The sequence below is a fragment of the Plectropomus leopardus genome, chromosome 11, assembly GCF_008729295.1.
Source record: "Plectropomus leopardus isolate mb chromosome 11, YSFRI_Pleo_2.0, whole genome shotgun sequence".
Taxonomy (NCBI): Eukaryota; Metazoa; Chordata; class Actinopteri; order Perciformes; family Serranidae; genus Plectropomus; species Plectropomus leopardus.
Genome location: NC_056473.1, coordinates 8,681,960 through 8,699,226, shown reverse-complemented (window position 1 = coordinate 8,699,226; position 17,267 = coordinate 8,681,960). Strand labels below are relative to the sequence as shown.

At 41.6% G+C, this 17,267-nt stretch overlaps 2 protein-coding genes across 4 annotated transcripts in view; one reads left to right on the top strand and one right to left on the bottom strand.

Annotated features, from left to right (window-relative positions):
• LOC121950337 (potassium voltage-gated channel subfamily D member 2-like) overlaps positions 1 to 12,481 on the top strand; it is a 62,123-nt gene extending 49,642 nt beyond the window's left edge. For 2 of the 3 annotated variants that reach the window (XM_042496296.1, XM_042496295.1), the window contains exons 3-7: positions 4,711 to 4,873; positions 5,336 to 5,434; positions 6,337 to 6,435; positions 8,505 to 8,725; positions 11,356 to 12,481. In XM_042496296.1, coding sequence (XP_042352230.1) covers positions 4,711 to 4,873; positions 5,336 to 5,434; positions 6,337 to 6,435; positions 8,505 to 8,725; positions 11,356 to 11,533 — 760 coding nt within the window. In that variant the 3' untranslated portion in view covers positions 11,534 to 12,481. The remainder of the gene's footprint in view (positions 1 to 4,710; positions 4,874 to 5,335; positions 5,435 to 6,336; positions 6,436 to 8,504; positions 8,726 to 11,355) is intronic. The other variant, XM_042496297.1, reaches the window with a different exon arrangement.
• A 941-nt stretch (positions 12,482 to 13,422) lies between these two features.
• LOC121950107 (dopamine D2-like receptor) lies at positions 13,423 to 15,931 on the bottom strand. Its single transcript, XM_042496024.1, has 2 exons — positions 14,366 to 15,931; positions 13,423 to 13,578 (listed from the first exon to the last, which is right to left on the bottom strand). The coding sequence occupies exons 1-2, from the start codon at positions 15,929 to 15,931 to the stop codon at positions 13,423 to 13,425; spliced, it is 1,722 nt and encodes a 573-aa protein (XP_042351958.1).
• Between the last annotated feature and the right edge of the window lie 1,336 nt (positions 15,932 to 17,267).

Below are 17,267 nucleotides of genomic sequence, written 5' to 3'. Positions count from 1 at the left end.
AGTCCCGCCCTTGTCTCTGCAAAGAGAGATAAACAAATGACGTGTTTGTTAAGTCATCCAGATATCTTTTTTTTTTTTTTTTTTTCCCTCCTCCTGCTTCCCACTAACCAGATGGCAGTCAGATTTCAGACACAGGGTTCTGGAAGACAATCAAGGAACAAGATTGCTTTTTTAGGAAGGGGGATTGGTTTAACTAGATGTCAAATTAAAGGCCCTTTCACACACACACACTCACACACACACACACACACACGCACACACACACAAACAAACAAGTGCATGTTTTCGTGACCGCTTGTGTGAGCGTTCCTGCATGTTTTGGGGTGTTCTGCGCTTGCTGTGAGGCGGTGAGGTCATGTACAGAAATCTGTCTCAGAGCACCCCCTGACGGAATACCGCACTACCTTTAAGGTCAACGGCACAAACTCTGCCACGCAGGTTGATACAGGGACTCATGAATGTTTGATTGGTCTATTATCCGAGCCGGGCGGGGACATTCATCCACCCGCTTCTGGAATTCAAATATTCCTTTTAGTCTGACATTTCTCCCACACCGTCTCAGGCGAACCCCCACTTTCACTCTCTCTCTCTATCTCTCGCCGCGCTGAGCTTCATCCGCAATGCTGTCATCTCACTGTAGGACAATTCTACAGAATGCGCTGTTTTTAAAAGCGGCGCGAGTGCGAGCGCAGTATGGTTTCAGGTGGGTGGAACTGGGGAATTGATACTCAGTCATTCCGACACTCCTCTTCCTCCTCTGCAGGGTGGATAAGAATCTGGCCATCCATCTTCGTGTCTCACCCATGTCAGCTCGGGGTAGCAAACGTGGGTACCTGGTAGTCAGAGACAACAAGAACAAAGCAGGAACATTACTTTAATCTCTCGTTGCTTCTAATTCCTCCCTCTGCCGTCATCCAGGAGGCAGAGCTTTGTGTATCTCAGCTTCTCCCTTATGAACAATCCATCACTGTTAGTGTTTCTCTCCAGAGTGCGCTTGCTCCTTTCTTTTATTATTTTTTTTTCACCTGCTCGCTACTGTGCTTCAATAGAAAGGACTGCAATACATTCCACAGATGACTGTGCCGACTTATTTTCACATCCAGCAACATCTTGCCACTCCTCCCATTTGAATAATACACACGTGAGCAGCCACATTTGTGTGAGAGAAAGCTTTGCTGCATTTTTTATGCGGATCTCTTAATAGGCTTTCAACAGTACATCCGGAATCTATAATTGACACCTGCTGTCAGGCTTCGTCGGTGATTACATAGGAAAATGACTTGACCTGTAATGAACTGTAAAACTAATGACATCTGTGTGAGATTACTCAACTTGAAAGCAAACTGTTGTACATGAAGTCCCATCAAGCGTGATATTAAAATGTCCACTTTTACATCTTTCCTCCCAAGCTCTGTAAAAGCCCAGGCTGTTGGGCCCAACGTGATGGAAACCTGAGGCTAATGACTCAAGCAGACGGCCGTGGGCATTAGACAACTTCATTTATGAAATAGTCAACCTCCCGTGTAGCGATACATTCACATTACCCTGCCTCACTTGAGAGACGCACGGCTGTCACAGCCACTGAGCAATGCTGATGTCCTTTCCTACCTGCATTCATCTTACTCTCAGGAGGTAATGGTCTTCTCAGGTCATTTGCGCATTAGGGTCCCGATCATTCATCTCACCCACCTGCAATCCTGTGGAAAGCTGGTCCTCCGCAGCACATAGAAGAATGTTTAGAAGACAAGGAAAACATACATGCTGTGAATCATTTATTTGCCCCATCTTCCTTTTCTGCGGCTGCCCGTGGTCTAAAGTGTCTGCAGAGGGCCATTCATGAACATGCAGGTTGTGTTCAAATGATTTGTGGGTGCAATTTGGAGGTTTTTGCCTTGGAGAAATCAGAGTTTATTCCCTAATTATTTCATGAGTGATAATCGCCTCTCTGTGTGGCAACAGAATGTCTAAATGCGGCTAAATGGTGAGTTTGTTAGTCTTGTGAGAGGTAGAGGTGTTAAGAATGTGTACATGACTTTACTGAATCACCATTGTCACAAACAAATCAGTAGCTTTCTGCAGTGGAGCTCCTCTCAGTGGTTACAGCCCACATGTCTCCTAGATATTACATTTACAGCTAATTTTTAAAAAGCCTGTACGTTCACGACATCACAGCATTTCCCTAGCCTTAACCAAAGTGCTGTTGCTGCTAAACCTAAGACGGGAGTCTGGAAGTGAACTTGAATTTCTGGTGTCAGGGTCCTCCCCAACCATTTCCTCCAGTGTAGTGTTTCATTAAGACATGTTGTCTGTGAACATAATCCAGACAGCAGTTATGTCGCTATAATGTTATTAAGGAAGCAGTTTATTAACATACAACCATGATTTCTAGGAGACAGTTGCTGGTTACTGAGTTTTGTTTCTTCATCGAAAGCTTTTTAAAAGACTAAAAGCCACAGAAATAATCATGATTCAGTAAGTTTTTCTGACAAAGTTGACTGCTGAGCCATTAGCCTACCCTGACATCACTGAACTGAGGACAGTCAGAATCTGTGCTGAATGATCTGTTCACCTACTGTTGTATGCACTAAAGTGCATTTGAGTATTAATGAATGATGCATGCATGATGTTTGTCAGTTTAAAAGACAATTTTGCAATGCAAGGAAGCTGCAGTTTCCTATAGACTTGTCATAGTACCATTTCATTTTGTTTGAAACCATTAAGGGAACTACATCTCTCCTCTTGTCTGATATACAACACCAACATGAAGGTTTGCTTGGAACATCAACATTTCACTCACTTTTTTCCCCAGAATGAGGGAAAAAGTACTAAATGAGGTGGAAATCATCACAAGTGTGGCCATGTTGAGAGCAAAGCAAAGGAAAGTTTAATGTTAACATGCGGGACTGTTAAAGGTAAACTATACAGTAATTGTCAGTTATTTTTTGTATATAGTATCACTGGTGAAAGCCAACTCCAGATTCACTTGCTATATGTATATATTTTTCTCTCTGCCGTGTCAGCAATTTTTGAAGCTTCCTCTTGGATGCCTGCTGCTGAAAGTCTAGCACCTGTACATGAAGTCACTTACGCAACTTTTGGGTGTGTAGTTCAAATTACTTATTTTCTTAGTCTTATTCTTTAACATTTTTATAATAAACTGCGACTTAATTGACATGCAAAAATATTTTTTGGTATAATGTATATGCAGGATTTTCCTAAACCACAATGTATGAAGTAATCCCTCTTAGTTATGACTTATGACCCACTAGACGTGTGTGGCTGTGTATTTATCGTCAGAGTCTCTGCCCTCTGCCTGGATTTTCGTATTTTCTTCTTATTTTATGAGTTTTGAACGTTACTGGGCACAGCGTACAGGTGAGGTCAGGACTTAATAAACAGGTACTGACCAGGGACCAGACCTTAAGCAGCACCCATCCAAGAGGAAGCTACAAAAATTGCAGACACACTGCTGAAAAAATACAAATATAGCGGCGAAACACCAAGTTGACAGAGCTGGGGTTTGCGATGCTTTTTTCAAACAGTAGACAGGAAATTTGTATAGTATACCTTTCAAATTTACAAACATCATATGTGTTTTTCATGGCACAATTGAAAAAGTAGCAAAAAATTATTTGTCACTTGCCGTTAACTGAAGTTCATATTTTTTTTCTAAATATGTCCCATAGAAGTCCAAATGAAGAGTAGGGCATTTGCGTCTTTAGGCCTATTTTAGAAAAACATGTTTGCAAACTAGTCATTTAAAATCTTTGAAATTAAATTAACAAAACAATTCTAATGAGCAAAGTGATATGTAAGCACCAGCTCTAAGCGGCAGTGGAGGCAAACGTAAAGAAAGCAAGATAATGAAGACAGTTTGATTTTAGCTTTACCTTGAGCGAAGACAGGTCCGACTTCCTGATAGAAGACAGGCACATTAATCTCTTTAATGGGGATGATTCAGTCCCATCTGACATATGTACAACCATTAATCCATTCATGCTGAATGTGGCCTGTTCAACGTTTTCTTTTACAATGTTGAAAATTTGCATGCTTGCGCTTGGATCAGATCAGTGTCGTGCTCGATTTACAAAGAGCTGCTTTTCGCTTTGTCTCGAACATGAATTGTTTTTAATTTGGTTGCACAGCGTATCTGCATTCACTATTCAAGGTCCATTTTGATGTGGGAAGAAGAACAAAATGCACGAGTGGCTGTTACTGAGGCCCACACAGTGAAACCATTTCTCCAGGGTTCGGCATCACACTGTTCCCAACCCCTTTTGCTTTTACTTGATGTGATACTACTCCCTGTATCTTTCACAAGCTGTTTGGCTAACAGAGGTCACAGGGGATATGTAGCGCATTTGGTCATGATGTGAAAGCATTAGCTGGTGCCAGCAGGTGTGTAATTATATATGAAACAGGGTTTTAAAAGAGGAAAATCACGACGGCACGTAGAAAGTAGGCCAGGAAGAAGAGACTTCACAAAAGTCCTATTTATTCCTCACCCACTTCAAAAGTGTGACTTCTCATTTGAAGTTGTGAAATCATCCAAGGTCAGTGTAACTATTTCAAGACTATTAAAAATAACATAAAACACACAACAACTTAACATGATGAAACAAGCCTCCAGGGCGGATTCTGTCAAAGGAATAGATTTTTTCATGTTTTTCTACTCGGCCTGCTCACTGTCGTCTGTTTTCTGTGTTTCAGGTATGGTGACATGGTGCCAAAAACAATCGTGGGGAAGGTGTTTGGGTCCATATGCTCTCTGAGTGGGGTGCTGGTCATCGCCTTGCCTGTCCCTGTCATAGTATCAAACTTCAGCCGTATCTACCACCAAAGCCAGCGGGCAGAGAAACGACGAGCCCAGAGGGTACTGACTCACCCCTCCCTTTCCTCCGCCTCCGTCTCTCTCTTTCTTTCTCCCTTTATTTTTTCTTCTATCTGCCTCTTTCCTCTGTCCCTGTCTTATCCGCACGTAACAGAATGACAGGGCAAACACTATCTTCCAGAATATTAATCTTTTATTGTGTTTCTGTGTATGTGTGTATTGGGTTGGGCTCAACTTCCTTGAGTATATTTCACTGGGAGGAAAAAATAAGAGAGGGAATGACAATGACTGAACAAATGATCTTCAGAGTATTGTGTCAGCAGCTTTTCAAGAGCAATATGTGCATTTCTCCCTAAAAGTGTTTGCTAAGGCAGAATTTCCTAATCGGAGAGTTAAGCATGGCCTCTCCCTACTAAATACTGTGGCTGCCAGAGGGAGACAGAGTCAATTAGTGTGACAGACAAACCGTCAGAGGCTAAAACAGGGGTCTGTTTGTTCAAACAGAAAACTCGCCTTGCTAGAATCCGCGCTACGAAGATTCGAGGCACTAATGCCTATATGCGCTACAAACAAAATGGGCTCCTGATCGACTCACTGGAGGAGGTAACGGGACCAAGCGGCGGCCGGGGCCTCGTTGACTCTTGCATGCCGCTCTGCTCGGGGGCCATGCCACCACACACAGGGGAGGTGGGGGGTGGGGGGGCCTCTCATGCTGTAACACAGGGGGCTGCTGTCATTCCAGTGCTTCAGTGTGATCGCCGTCTCTCTTACATCCCACCTCTCAGCTGCAGCATTGACATGCTTCTTCAACTCTCTCTATCCATACAGCAGGAGGGCCAGGCAGGCACGCTTGCCTTCTGGCGGAGCACAGCCATTACAGTCACACTGACTCATGACCAAGCTCTGCATGTCTGTCCAACAGGGTTTGGAGGGGAAGGAGGGAACCAAAGGCTTACTGGACAGTAGGTGGAGGCTGTCCGCTCGGCCTGCATCTCCTCTAAACTCTGTTTTTGATCTGCTGTGTGTTCTGCGTGTTATTTCTCGAGCATCCAGGTTGTAGTGTAAACTAACACAGACATAACCTTCCATCCCAGAGCCGTGCAGAGCTTCATCAACGTGTGTAGTGTTGTTGTGGTGCAGAATCTGTGATGTGTTTGGTGCAATCTGTTCGATCTGTGTCTAGGTGTGCCACTGCTGTTGCACTGAAACAAGCTCTAATTTGACTTTTCTGGTCCTCCTCACCAAATAAGCGAAAGAAAGGCAAAAGCCAATTCTATCAGTGAAACATGTTGGAATCAGCCACTGTCTCTGTGCATCTCTAAAACATTCTCAGCACTAGGTTCTCAGTAGATTGGCTGCCGTGTTACAGATCAGCATCTCAACCCTCAGTGCTTTGCGTTCTCTCCACTACATCACCGAGCTAGCTGTTGTCTGAGACTCTGTTTCCATGCAGAGTCTGAATCTGCTCATCTACACCGTTTCTTCTTTACTCTGTGTGTTCCAAGGCCTCCAAGGAGGCAGGACAAGCCCTGGTGGCGAAGGCCCCCAGCCCTCCTTTTGAGACCCAGCATAATCACCTGCTGCACTGCCTGGAGAAGACCACGGTAAAATACAATTTTTTTTCCTCTTAAAGCTGTGTCTGCTGGAAATCACACACTTAAGTGTCTTTCATTCTTGGCAATACATTTTAGACAGTTTGAACTAGCTCACTGTTAAAAAAGTTTCTTTTATGTAAAATTGAATCACTTCTGCGTGTGCTGTATCCATGGGAAGATTATCAGATATAGGCCCCTGGGCGAAGGTATGCAAAAGGCCCCCCACCTCTCCAACACAGGACCAAAACACACACACTTCTAGTTTAGCCTCTTTTTGTGTCGTTGCTTTGCATGACTTTGTAGTTGCAATGCATCTTTTTGTGGTTTTGTCACTCTTTGTAGCCTTTTTTGTCTCTTTGTCGTTGTTTTGTATCTCTGAGATAATTTTGTAGCTCTTTGTGGTAATTTTGTCTTTTTTGTGTTTTGTGTCTCTCAAGTATAATTTTGTGTCTCTTTGAGAAAGTTTTGTGTGTTTTCTGTTCATTGTGTGTCTCTTAGAAATAATGTTTTGGCTCTATAATGTTATTTTGTGTCTCTCCGTACTCCTTTGTGTCTTTTTTGAAATCATCTGTGATAATTTTTTGGCTCTTTGAGGTAATTTTGTGTCACTTTGTAGTCATTTTGTATCAATTTTCTGACCGTTTTCTGTCTGAGGTAATTTAGTGTCTCTGAGATAATTTTGTAATTTTTTGTCTCTTTTACGTTATTGTGTCTTTATTAGTCACTTTTTGTATCTTTATAGTCGTTTGTGTCCTTTTGAGATCATTTTCTCGCTCTTTTAGGTAATTTTGAGTCGTTTTTGTTATGTATTTTTTGTGGTTGTTTCGTGTCTCTTAGAGATCATTTTATAGCTGTTTGAGGTGATTTTGTGTTTCTTAGATACTTCTGTGTCTCTTTTAGATCATTTTATGGGTCTTTGAGGTCGTTTGGCGTCTTTTTTGGTGTCTTTGTGTGTTTGCTTTTCCCCTTTTTGTAGTTACTTTGTGTCTCTTTTCAGTTCATTTGCATCTGTTAATGGTCATTTTGAATGTGATCCTGGTTAGTACATGTCAATGCTAGTGACATGTTGCAGGTGAAGGCCAGCACACACACACACACCCCCCCCGACACAGACACACAGACACAGACACACACACACACACACACACACACACACACACACACACACTTAGGGCTCCTGGGCCTGTGCCCGGTAGGCCCGTTCGGTAATCCTTCCACGGCTGCATCATCAGTAGAGACAGTCTATTACAGTGTATTGCAAATTGAAACAAAGTGAGCTTTTTCATCCATGCACAAACTGTACAAGCTACTGTATTTTATATAAGGCGCAAGTTAAAAATAGCTGTAAATGGGGCTGGGAATTGTCGAGTCCCCTTGCCAGCAACATGCTAAAGATAACATGACTCAGCCAGCCAGTAATACCATGTTCCCTCCAAACAAACCAGCATACTTCATTTTACACTATCTATAATTTAAAGATGTAAGAGCCTCTTTAATGCTCAGCTGTGACATGAGTTTTACACTTGCAGCTTTAAACCCTGTACCGAGACATGGACAGGCTGTAAATCAGTGTCCGTCCTCATAGATGATCCTCCCTGGTTGTCTGGGAAAAGCTCCATAAATGCTTCATGCCATTCAGATGGGAGCACACATGTTTACATTAGGCCTCTCGTGGTGTGCATTATAGATAGCAGGAGAGACAGAAGGAAGGTATAAGAGGAGAGGCATGAATCAGAGCATGGCATCAGATCCTACGCGGTGTCACTCTGCCACCTGCTGGCTGAGCCCGAAACACACTTGGAGGCTGACCTTCAAGTCACGCTCATTTGTCACAGGGATAACAGTTGTGAATGTTTTCACAGATGGCACTTAATATGGACATCTGGGCCAATATATTTCTATTCCCTTGATGATTCATTTTCCAATTATTAAACAATTTTGCTGCGGATTCTGTTCAGTCTGTTTAGTCTTTACTGTGAAACATCTTTACTCATTATTTAGCAGAGCCAATCATTGATGTAATAGAGTGATTCATGAGCAACATTGAACCCCTAATTTCCACCGTCTCCCTCTGACAGAATCATGAGTTTGTGGATGAGCAGACGTTTCAGGCCAACTGCATGGAGATATCTGTGATGAACAAGTCGGGGTCCCGCACGTCCTCGCTGTCCTCGTCTCCACATGGCCTTGGCTCGTGCTGCTCCCGACGCCACAGGAAGAAGAGCAGCTTCAGCCTGCCCAGCACAAACAACCAGGAGCTCAGCACCATACAGATAAGAGAGAGACCAGTGGCCAACAGGTAGTCGCTCAGTCTGTCTGTCTCTACATCTCTGTTTCTCTGGACTCACTCACACCAAATACACTCATATGCATTCATCCGAAGACTCTGTATTGATTCCGTAAAAGGGAATTAAAGGTCCAGTGAGTGAGATTTAGGGGGATGTTGTGGCATCTAGCGGTGAGGTTTGCAGATTAAAACTAGCTGAAACTTCTCCCAGTTAGAATTCCTTCAGTGTTCATTCAGGAGATTTTAGCTGGGAGCTGAATTATCTGCAGAGGTCTCTTTCTTTCCAAAACAAACGGACTCTGTGATTTAAACCAGTAAAAACACTGAGCAGTTTTACCTAACAAATCAGTGTGTCTCTGATGCTGTTTGGCATGTCTGAGACAGTGCAAATCATTTACCTCTAGAATTTGTTTTTTTGGATTCAGACAACTCTCTTATGTCTTAGGTTGGACAATTTAAAAATGCATAAACTCCAAACAAGGCTGTTGGGACAACAATATTTATGTTCAAAGCCTGTGTGTTCAGTTACTTTTACATTGCATGTGGTAGTCTTAATGGGCCAATTCACACAAGTCATCATGTGGGATGTGTGTAAAGCATCCATCTTTTCAGAGACATTTATTTGAACTGTGACTGCAACTTGACCAGAGTCACATACAATCGTATGGTAATTTTATTTTTCACCTGGTTTGAAGAGATCTGTTCGGAGATTTTTAAGCTTCCAACCCAAAATAGTGAAAGTGGATAGAACTGTGTTGGCATTGTTCATAGAAAAGTAGAAATAATAGCAACATATTACTCCAAAAACAATGTCTCAGTTACTCTGAATGATCCAGACAACTTCAGTGGATCTACTTTCTACCAAAGAAATAGTCCCTCCTTTCTGAAAACAGTAGAACATCATTTTCTCTGGATTATCTACTGAAACTAGGACACTGTTTCTAGTGCTGCTGTTTGAAAGTATTTTTTAGATGTTGCAGGCAGCACTTTTCACCTCTATTATATCGGTGCACAGCAGAATTCTCAGAGATGGATATCTCAAAACAAAGGCAAGTGCTGCAAAACCTTAACTCTGTATTTCTTGACACCTCAAGGGGTAAGTGAGAAAACATGTTACTTCTTAAATTGGCGGAACTGATACCCTTTAATTTTGGTGTGACAGATTTCATACAAAAGTGAGAGTTATTTTTCATGCATGCTGTTACATGTTGTAATATTAATTAACAACACCACAGTATATAATGTATAGAAACAGTCAATGAATGTAATGTGTTCACATGCAGCCAATAAAAACACAGGAACAATTCACCAAAAAATGAAAAATACACCATTTTCCTCTTACCTTTAGTGCTATTTATCAGTCTAGATTATTTTTGTGTGAGTTGCAGAGTGTTGAGGATATCGGCTGTTAAGATGTCTGCCTTCTCTACAGTTTGATGGGACTAGATGGCACTCAGAATTTGGTGCTCAAAGTGCTAAAAATATATTAGAAAAACTCAACAGCAATGTCTCTTTCCAGAAATCATGACTTGTTTACTACACACAATCCACAGACCTTGTTGTGAGCAGTTTCATGTAGGAACTATTTCTTTCTACCGAACAACAGTCCCCAGTCGTATGACTGCACAGAGGCAAGCGCACATCTACTGCTAACTCACTCAGCACCTGGATCAAATAACCTCTCCCTTTATACTACACTGGCGCAAGATACCCACACACTTTATAATTATTTTGCCTTTTTCTGTGTCGTTATTTTGCATCTCTTTGTGTATTTGTGACTCTTTGAGGTAATTTTGTGTCTGTTTTGGTAGTTTTTGGCGTCTTTGTGGTCCTGGTCAGTATGTTTTAATTCGAGTGACAAGTAATCTCCCCTTGCCTAACACCACTGAGCTAGCTAGATTACAGCTGAGCCGAGAAGGACATTAATGTTTACATCCCAGGTTGTCATGACCACAAGCTTCTCGACCATGAGTAGATTCACGCTTCCCACTGTTCAGTGATGCAATTAGTGGGTGTAGTTCGGTAGAAAGAAAATAGTTCTTCCTTGAGACTGTTAACAACAAAGTCTGTGAATTATCTTGAGTAATGGGTCATAATTTCTGGAAAGAGACATTTCTGTTGAGTTTTTAAAAAATTGGCGCTTTGAGCACCACAAACTGAGTGCCATGTAGTTCCATCATATTTAAGAAAAGAGGCAGACATCTCTACGGCCGATACCTCCAACACTTGGCAACTCACACCAGTACAATCTTGTTTGATAAACAGTACTGCAGGAAAAATCTGTGATCTGTCCCTTTATTTAATTTGTGGGTTTCTACATGTGGTTATACAATATGGGCTACATATAAGAAGAGTTGTATATTAGATACTCAGTCTGATGTCATGTGCACAGTCGTCCTATACAGTATATTCTCTTTAGACTGGCAAAAGCAGAATTCCCCCCTGAAAGCTGAGACATAAATAGCTTAATGAGCCAAATCTCCTTTATATATTCACTCTGTGCTGTACAAAGAATGTGGATATTTCTGAATTGTAGCTTTTACGCTGTACAATAATAGAGAACTCTCTATAATACAGGCTTTGTGTTATACGTTCACAAGGTCGAGCCTCTCACCCTCTTTCATCCCATGTTTCTTTTACAGCCGCTCCAGCCTGAATGCCAAACTCGACGAGACCGTGCCCTTGAAATGTGACGAACCTTACATCACTCCTTCCATGGTCAGCCTATCTGCACCGGTGGTGACCTCATCGGACGGGCACAGCTCCTCCACCACCACCGCATACTCTCAGAGCAACATAGTCCGAGTATCTGCCTTGTAGATGTCACGCTTATCTGATCAGCCAACTGGTCTCGAGAAGCACCACATGCTGAGGAGAGGGACCACCGAGCATCAACCTGCCATAATCTAGAGGGATTATAAAATTAGCAGAAATCGGGGTTTTTTGAAGTAGTGATCTCATCTGATGTCAAACTCTGCATGGTATTAGAGTGATGTGGACGGCTGCCTTTGGAATAAAAGCAAACCAGCAGATTTTGCTCCATTAAGCACAGCAGAGCAAGGAAGTGTCGCGTGGTTATCGCTGTTGCCTAAAAATACTGAGAAATAACTTTATTTTTGAATATGTAATGTAGTTGTATTTGTGTCTTCTGATTCAAAGGAGTAAGGCAAAAAGGTCATTCCTGATGGCCTCTGATGACAAAGCACACATATTCATTAACTGAGGGCCATCTTTGTGAATATTAAATCAGCCCACTTACACACGAGAAAACACCTCACTCAGTTTAATAGTTTTGAAACCCCTCGATTAAGTGGTTTCTGAGCGTCCCCTCTGTTGTAAATTCAGAAAACATACATCCACTGGAATGGATAACTGTTGTGAATATTCATTAACTGACTCATTAACTGGTTGATGTCATCGCTTGATGAGTAAAATATACTACGCATCCTGACATGTCTGTGAAATGTGCAAGTGAAAATGACAAAATCTGTGTTAGCTTACATATTTGACATACTGATATGGATCTATGTGAAAGCCACTGTCACTAATTAACAATTGATATTGAGAACTATACAGGGTACATATTAGTTAGGTCACAAGTTAGAGATACATGTGAGTGTTCTCCTTAACTAATACTAACCCTAACGTGGACACATATTGACCTGGGTAAACCATATGAAAGAGTGTTGAACATCAATTTCATTGAGTTGCTCCTAAATTATAATGTTCATTACAATAAGCGAGACTTGGTAGATTTCACTGTGCTAAAGGGCCATTTTGTACATTTTTCATATTGTAAATATCTCAAAACTTTATCAACTGCATTTGAAGTTGGCTCCTCTTATTTCTAGATTTAGTTGACAGTTGTTGGCATACTATTTCTGTCTGTTAACTGGTTGAATTAAGGATTTGCATGCTGTCATTGCAGAATTCTGTTTTATTAAAAGTATGTCTCTGCTTCTTGTTGGAGGTTTGTCAGTAAAAATGAGACCGATGGAAGGAAACACAACAAGACTGATATGTTATGATGTAAATTCCGCAACACTTTGCTTTTAATGAAATGCAAATCTTGTCATGGAGTACATATGTGAGGGGGGGGAAGGAAAGGGGACAAATGATCACACATTGTGCATTTGGTGCAGTGGATAGAATAAATACTGTAGCTCTACTGAAACATCCATTAAATGACCCATGTCTTTTGTTTTCGTTTTTTTTTTTTTTTTAGAGCTCAATTATGTGGATTTCATTATGTTTCGGCTGATTACTCAAAGAGCAGCACTAATAAGAGGATGGGATAATAATTAGGTGCTGCAGGAGGACATGTGAGGACCTGACTAGCCCAGTGGTGGGTCCTGCCTGCAGGGTCTCTGGGGACAGACGAGCAGGCCTCAGTGACTGTTTGACAGAGAATTCAGCAGCGTCCCCCGCTGAGCTGATTGCGTCAGTCCAGGCTGTCTCTCGCTGCATGCAGTGCCTCTGCTCTGCAGTGTTTAATAACTGCTGCGAAGTCAGCCTACATTAAATCTAAGATAACGCAGCGGCATATAAAATAAAATACCTCCTATACCCAAATGAAAATTCACACTTAGATGTCGGGGATCTAATATTTGAACAGTGACCAGTTAACCACTTTAATATTCAGTTATATAGTGAATATTGAATATGGTAATTTGGTCTCATGCCCTTAAAGGTAGGTAGAGGTGGAATTTTTATTTCTTATAGAATATGGACACAAGCTTGTTTGTAAGTTTTTTAAACTCTGTCCGAAACTGAGGGTTCACTGCAGCATATATCATTGGGTTACTCAGTGATGTGATGCAGGTGACAGAGACGGACAGAATCTCGACGTCCTGAAAGATTGTTATCTGGAAGAAAAAATGCGAAAATTAAAAATTGTTAGAGAACATAAGACTTTGTTCAACAGCAAGCAATTGATATTTATAAAATTTAATTTGTGTGATGTATGCGAGGGCGTAAATATAGACAGTGCAGGCAGTGTGGCTGCACTGGGGCCTGTGGGGTGGGAGGGCCCATAGAGTGCGAGCCCTGGCGAGTCAGTCAGATTTTGAATATATTTTTAAAATGATACGCTTATTCTACATAAACTATAAAAAAAAACACTCAAATGAATAATTTCTTATTTTCATGTTTTTTTCTTCACATACAGGTGTGCAATGATGATGCTGCTGCTGGGTAATATGAATGTTGGTGTTGTCCAATGTCAAGTTTCTGTTTGATCATGTGGTGATACGATGCCGTATGATGCCATGCCATGCCATGCGATACAATTTACCATGGCTAGTTTGGGCACAAAATCTGTCAAGACAGACAAGATACTGAACCGCAAATTGCTCCCGATGATGTGTGATCAGTGTGTGACTGTGTGTGGTTGGTTGCTGAGTAGCAGGTGGATCAATGTATTGTAGCCTCAGTCATTGGTGTGTACATGTGTGAGTGAAAAGGTGAATGTGACATGTAGTGTAAAAGCGCTTTGAGTGGTTGTAAGACAAAAAAAGCAGTCCATTTACCATAAGACAAAAGTGGAAGTAACACACTGTTGGTAAAATATAAGCCTGTTGCTGTGTGTGTGTGTGTGTATGCGTGCGTGCGTGCATGCGTGCGTACGTGCATTCTTACTTCACAAATACTCACCTGTGTATTCTTGTTTCCATGAACAGCAAAATTCACCAGGATAGTTGTGATCAAAGGCAGCCAGAATAAGATGAAGGTTATAATTATGTAGCCAGCACGCCTCGCCATTTTACTTTCCTTCTTTTTGTTTGCTCTCTCTTTACTTGCTTTTGAAGGCATCACGCAAACAGCACCTTCCACCTTCCCTTGTTGTTTTGCATCTTCTGTTTCAGGGACATTACTCGATGCAGGAGGTAATGAAGACACTTGATCTACTGCAGCGACACTCAGTGTTTCACCTCCGTTGCTGCTCTTAACCTGTTTTAGTTCAGTCAGTAAAACAGAAGTAGATTCAGGATTTTCTAACTGTGCAGACGAGGGACCATGGGGGTTGGTTTCTTTCATTTCAGAGGGCGCTTTGTCAATTTTCACTCTCTCTTTGGACTGCTTTTCTGTGTCGAAATTGCTTGACACCTTCTGCGGCTTTGTGGTTGAGCTCTTAACACTAGCAGCAGCTTCTCCATTTGATGGTTTTGCTTCAGCTTCCGTGCCACAGGGATTAGACTGCTCCGTTTTAAAAGGTTTCTCCTCAATCGGCACTGCAACCTGCATTGCAGGAGGGGGAGATTGTTCTGTTTCCAAATCTGTTAACTCCAGTGTATTTTTTAATTCTTTTTTACTCTCTGAACGGATGGAGGCGCATTGTGGAGTTTTTATTGAGGCCAGTAGAGCAGCCGTGGAATCTTTCTTGGATGAATTTAGTTCATCTTGCGTCACGAGTTCCACCTGAGCAGCACTTTTGCTCAAGGTCTGATTTTGCCCTGATTTTCCATGTACATCCTCCACAGCTTTGGTTTCCTCTTTCTTCTGCTTATCTTCTGTTTTGTCTTTATTCGAAAGTGGAAAAGTGCCCTCGTCAAATATTTTGCGATTGTGTGATTTCACCAGGGCAAAAATACGAGCATAGAATCCAATGATAACGCTAAAGCAAGCTGCCCAAAGTGGGAACAACATGTATAATCCAAAGGTGTCATAGGAGGAGGATGTCTTTCCCAATAATCCTTTGCATCTTTCATGCACGGGCGAGTCCTTCACAAATTTTAGACAAAAAGCAGCCACCAGAATAGCCAAGGCCCATGTGAGAGGAATCAGCACCATAATCCGTCTTCGCCTTTGACTAGTTTTGAAAGGCTGCGCGATGGCCTGGTACCTCTCTGAACTTATGCAGGCCAGAGTCAACAGTTGGATGCAGCAGCTGAAAGAGAAAGAGGCCACTTGTGCATCACAGATCAACTCCTCAACAAGTCCTCTTCGATACAGAGCTAGGATGATGATAAAGAGAATGGGGCAGTCGGTTACACATCGCAGAGTGTCTATGACCGCCAGATTTACCACCAGTGCATTTATTGCAGTTTGCAGTGATTTTTGGCGATAAACTGCCAGTATGACAAAAAGATTCGCTGCAATCCCCACAGCAGACGTGATCAACAGAATCAAGGTGTTTGCCGCAGCAAAGGCGACATCACTGTATTCCTCCCCAATGGTGTTGTTCCCAGAGTCCCATGCAGCTGCAGGCTCGCCTCTCATCTCCAGGCTCAAACAGTCAGCATGTTCAGATCTATATTTTCATTCTCTCCACTAACATAACAGTAAGCCTGCTTCGCTTGGCGGCATGTGATTCTCCACTGAGTGAATAATATTAGTGGGTGAACCTGTAGCTTGGACAAGTATCCGCCCTTTTCATTATCACTCCACTGCAGCAGGAGGTCACTTGGGATTCCTTTCTGTTCACATTCATTAAAGACTGTGCTGTGTATTCATAGCATAGATGACTGGAAAAAAAAGGGATGGCTGTTAATTGAAAAGCTGTTATGTCACCATTGTCTCAATACTGAACTTTAAAAAGCCAACTAGGAGCTCAAAGCTAAAATGAAATAATGATGATGGTAATGTGATGCATGTATGTGCGTGTGAAGCGAACAGCTGTCCGTTTCATTTAATACAGAAGCTCACACAGGTTAAAAGCTTTGCACTGAGCATGCCAGATGGATGACTTGGGAGTTCTTGAATTGTCTCTGGAAATAAAAAGAGCCACGCTGCTGGATTATAGCATGACATTGTGTAATCCTGTTTGGAGATAAAGTGTGAAATGCTCTTTGCATCAAGTGTGCAAGCTTATTGCCTATGCCAAATCTGGGATTAGATCAGAACACAATACATTTTTCTCTGGACCATTCTGTGTATTAGACCAATCGAATGTCTGTCCAAATCACGTCGATAAGAAACTGGAAGTACTGGAAGATAAACTGTGGCGCAGCACAAAATTATTCAACAAAAACAAAAAAAACAAAAACAAAACCTTTTACCATCAAAAAAGTTTTATATAATTACAAAGGGACCTGAGGTGCGTTTAAAGTCTCAGGATTTTACATTTAATTCCCAAGTCAAGACAGACAAGTCCCAAGTTAAGTCCAAAGTTCTAAACTTTGAGTGTCAAGTCCTAAACAAGTCATCACCAAAATTTAATGGTGTTTACACAGCTAAATAATATTTGATTTACTAAAATAATAAATGCCTTTTAAATTTTGAACTCATTTATTAAAACAAGTCTGCTTGAAGCTGTTGCATCTCTTGTCTGTAATTTTTCTACTTGCACATTTTGCATACTGGAATTAGTTTTTTGTCGACCATGTTGTCATTTTGTGTGCAAACAAAGTGATCTCTGATATCATTTTTCCAACTTGTGTTCAGTAACATAACGTTAGTTTTTCATGGTTCTCTCTTGAAACTTGTTTGGATGCTGCCAGATTGGTTCAAACAAAGTGGATATGTGGAATTAAGTGTTGATTTGATGGAAATGAATAGCATGAATACGAAGCAATTGAAGAAATTAAATGATTTGTGCCACTTTTTAAAAAAACCC

Excerpts from the sequence above, each read along its gene's own strand:
- LOC121950107 (XM_042496024.1), bottom strand. The coding sequence starts at position 15,931 with ATGAGAGGCGAGCCTGCAGCTGCATGGGACTCTGGGAACAACACCATT. Across the intron at positions 13,579-14,365 it reads ATGGAAACAAGAATACACAG|ATAACAATCTTTCAGGACGT; the intron begins GTGAGTATTTGT and ends TTTTTCTTCCAG.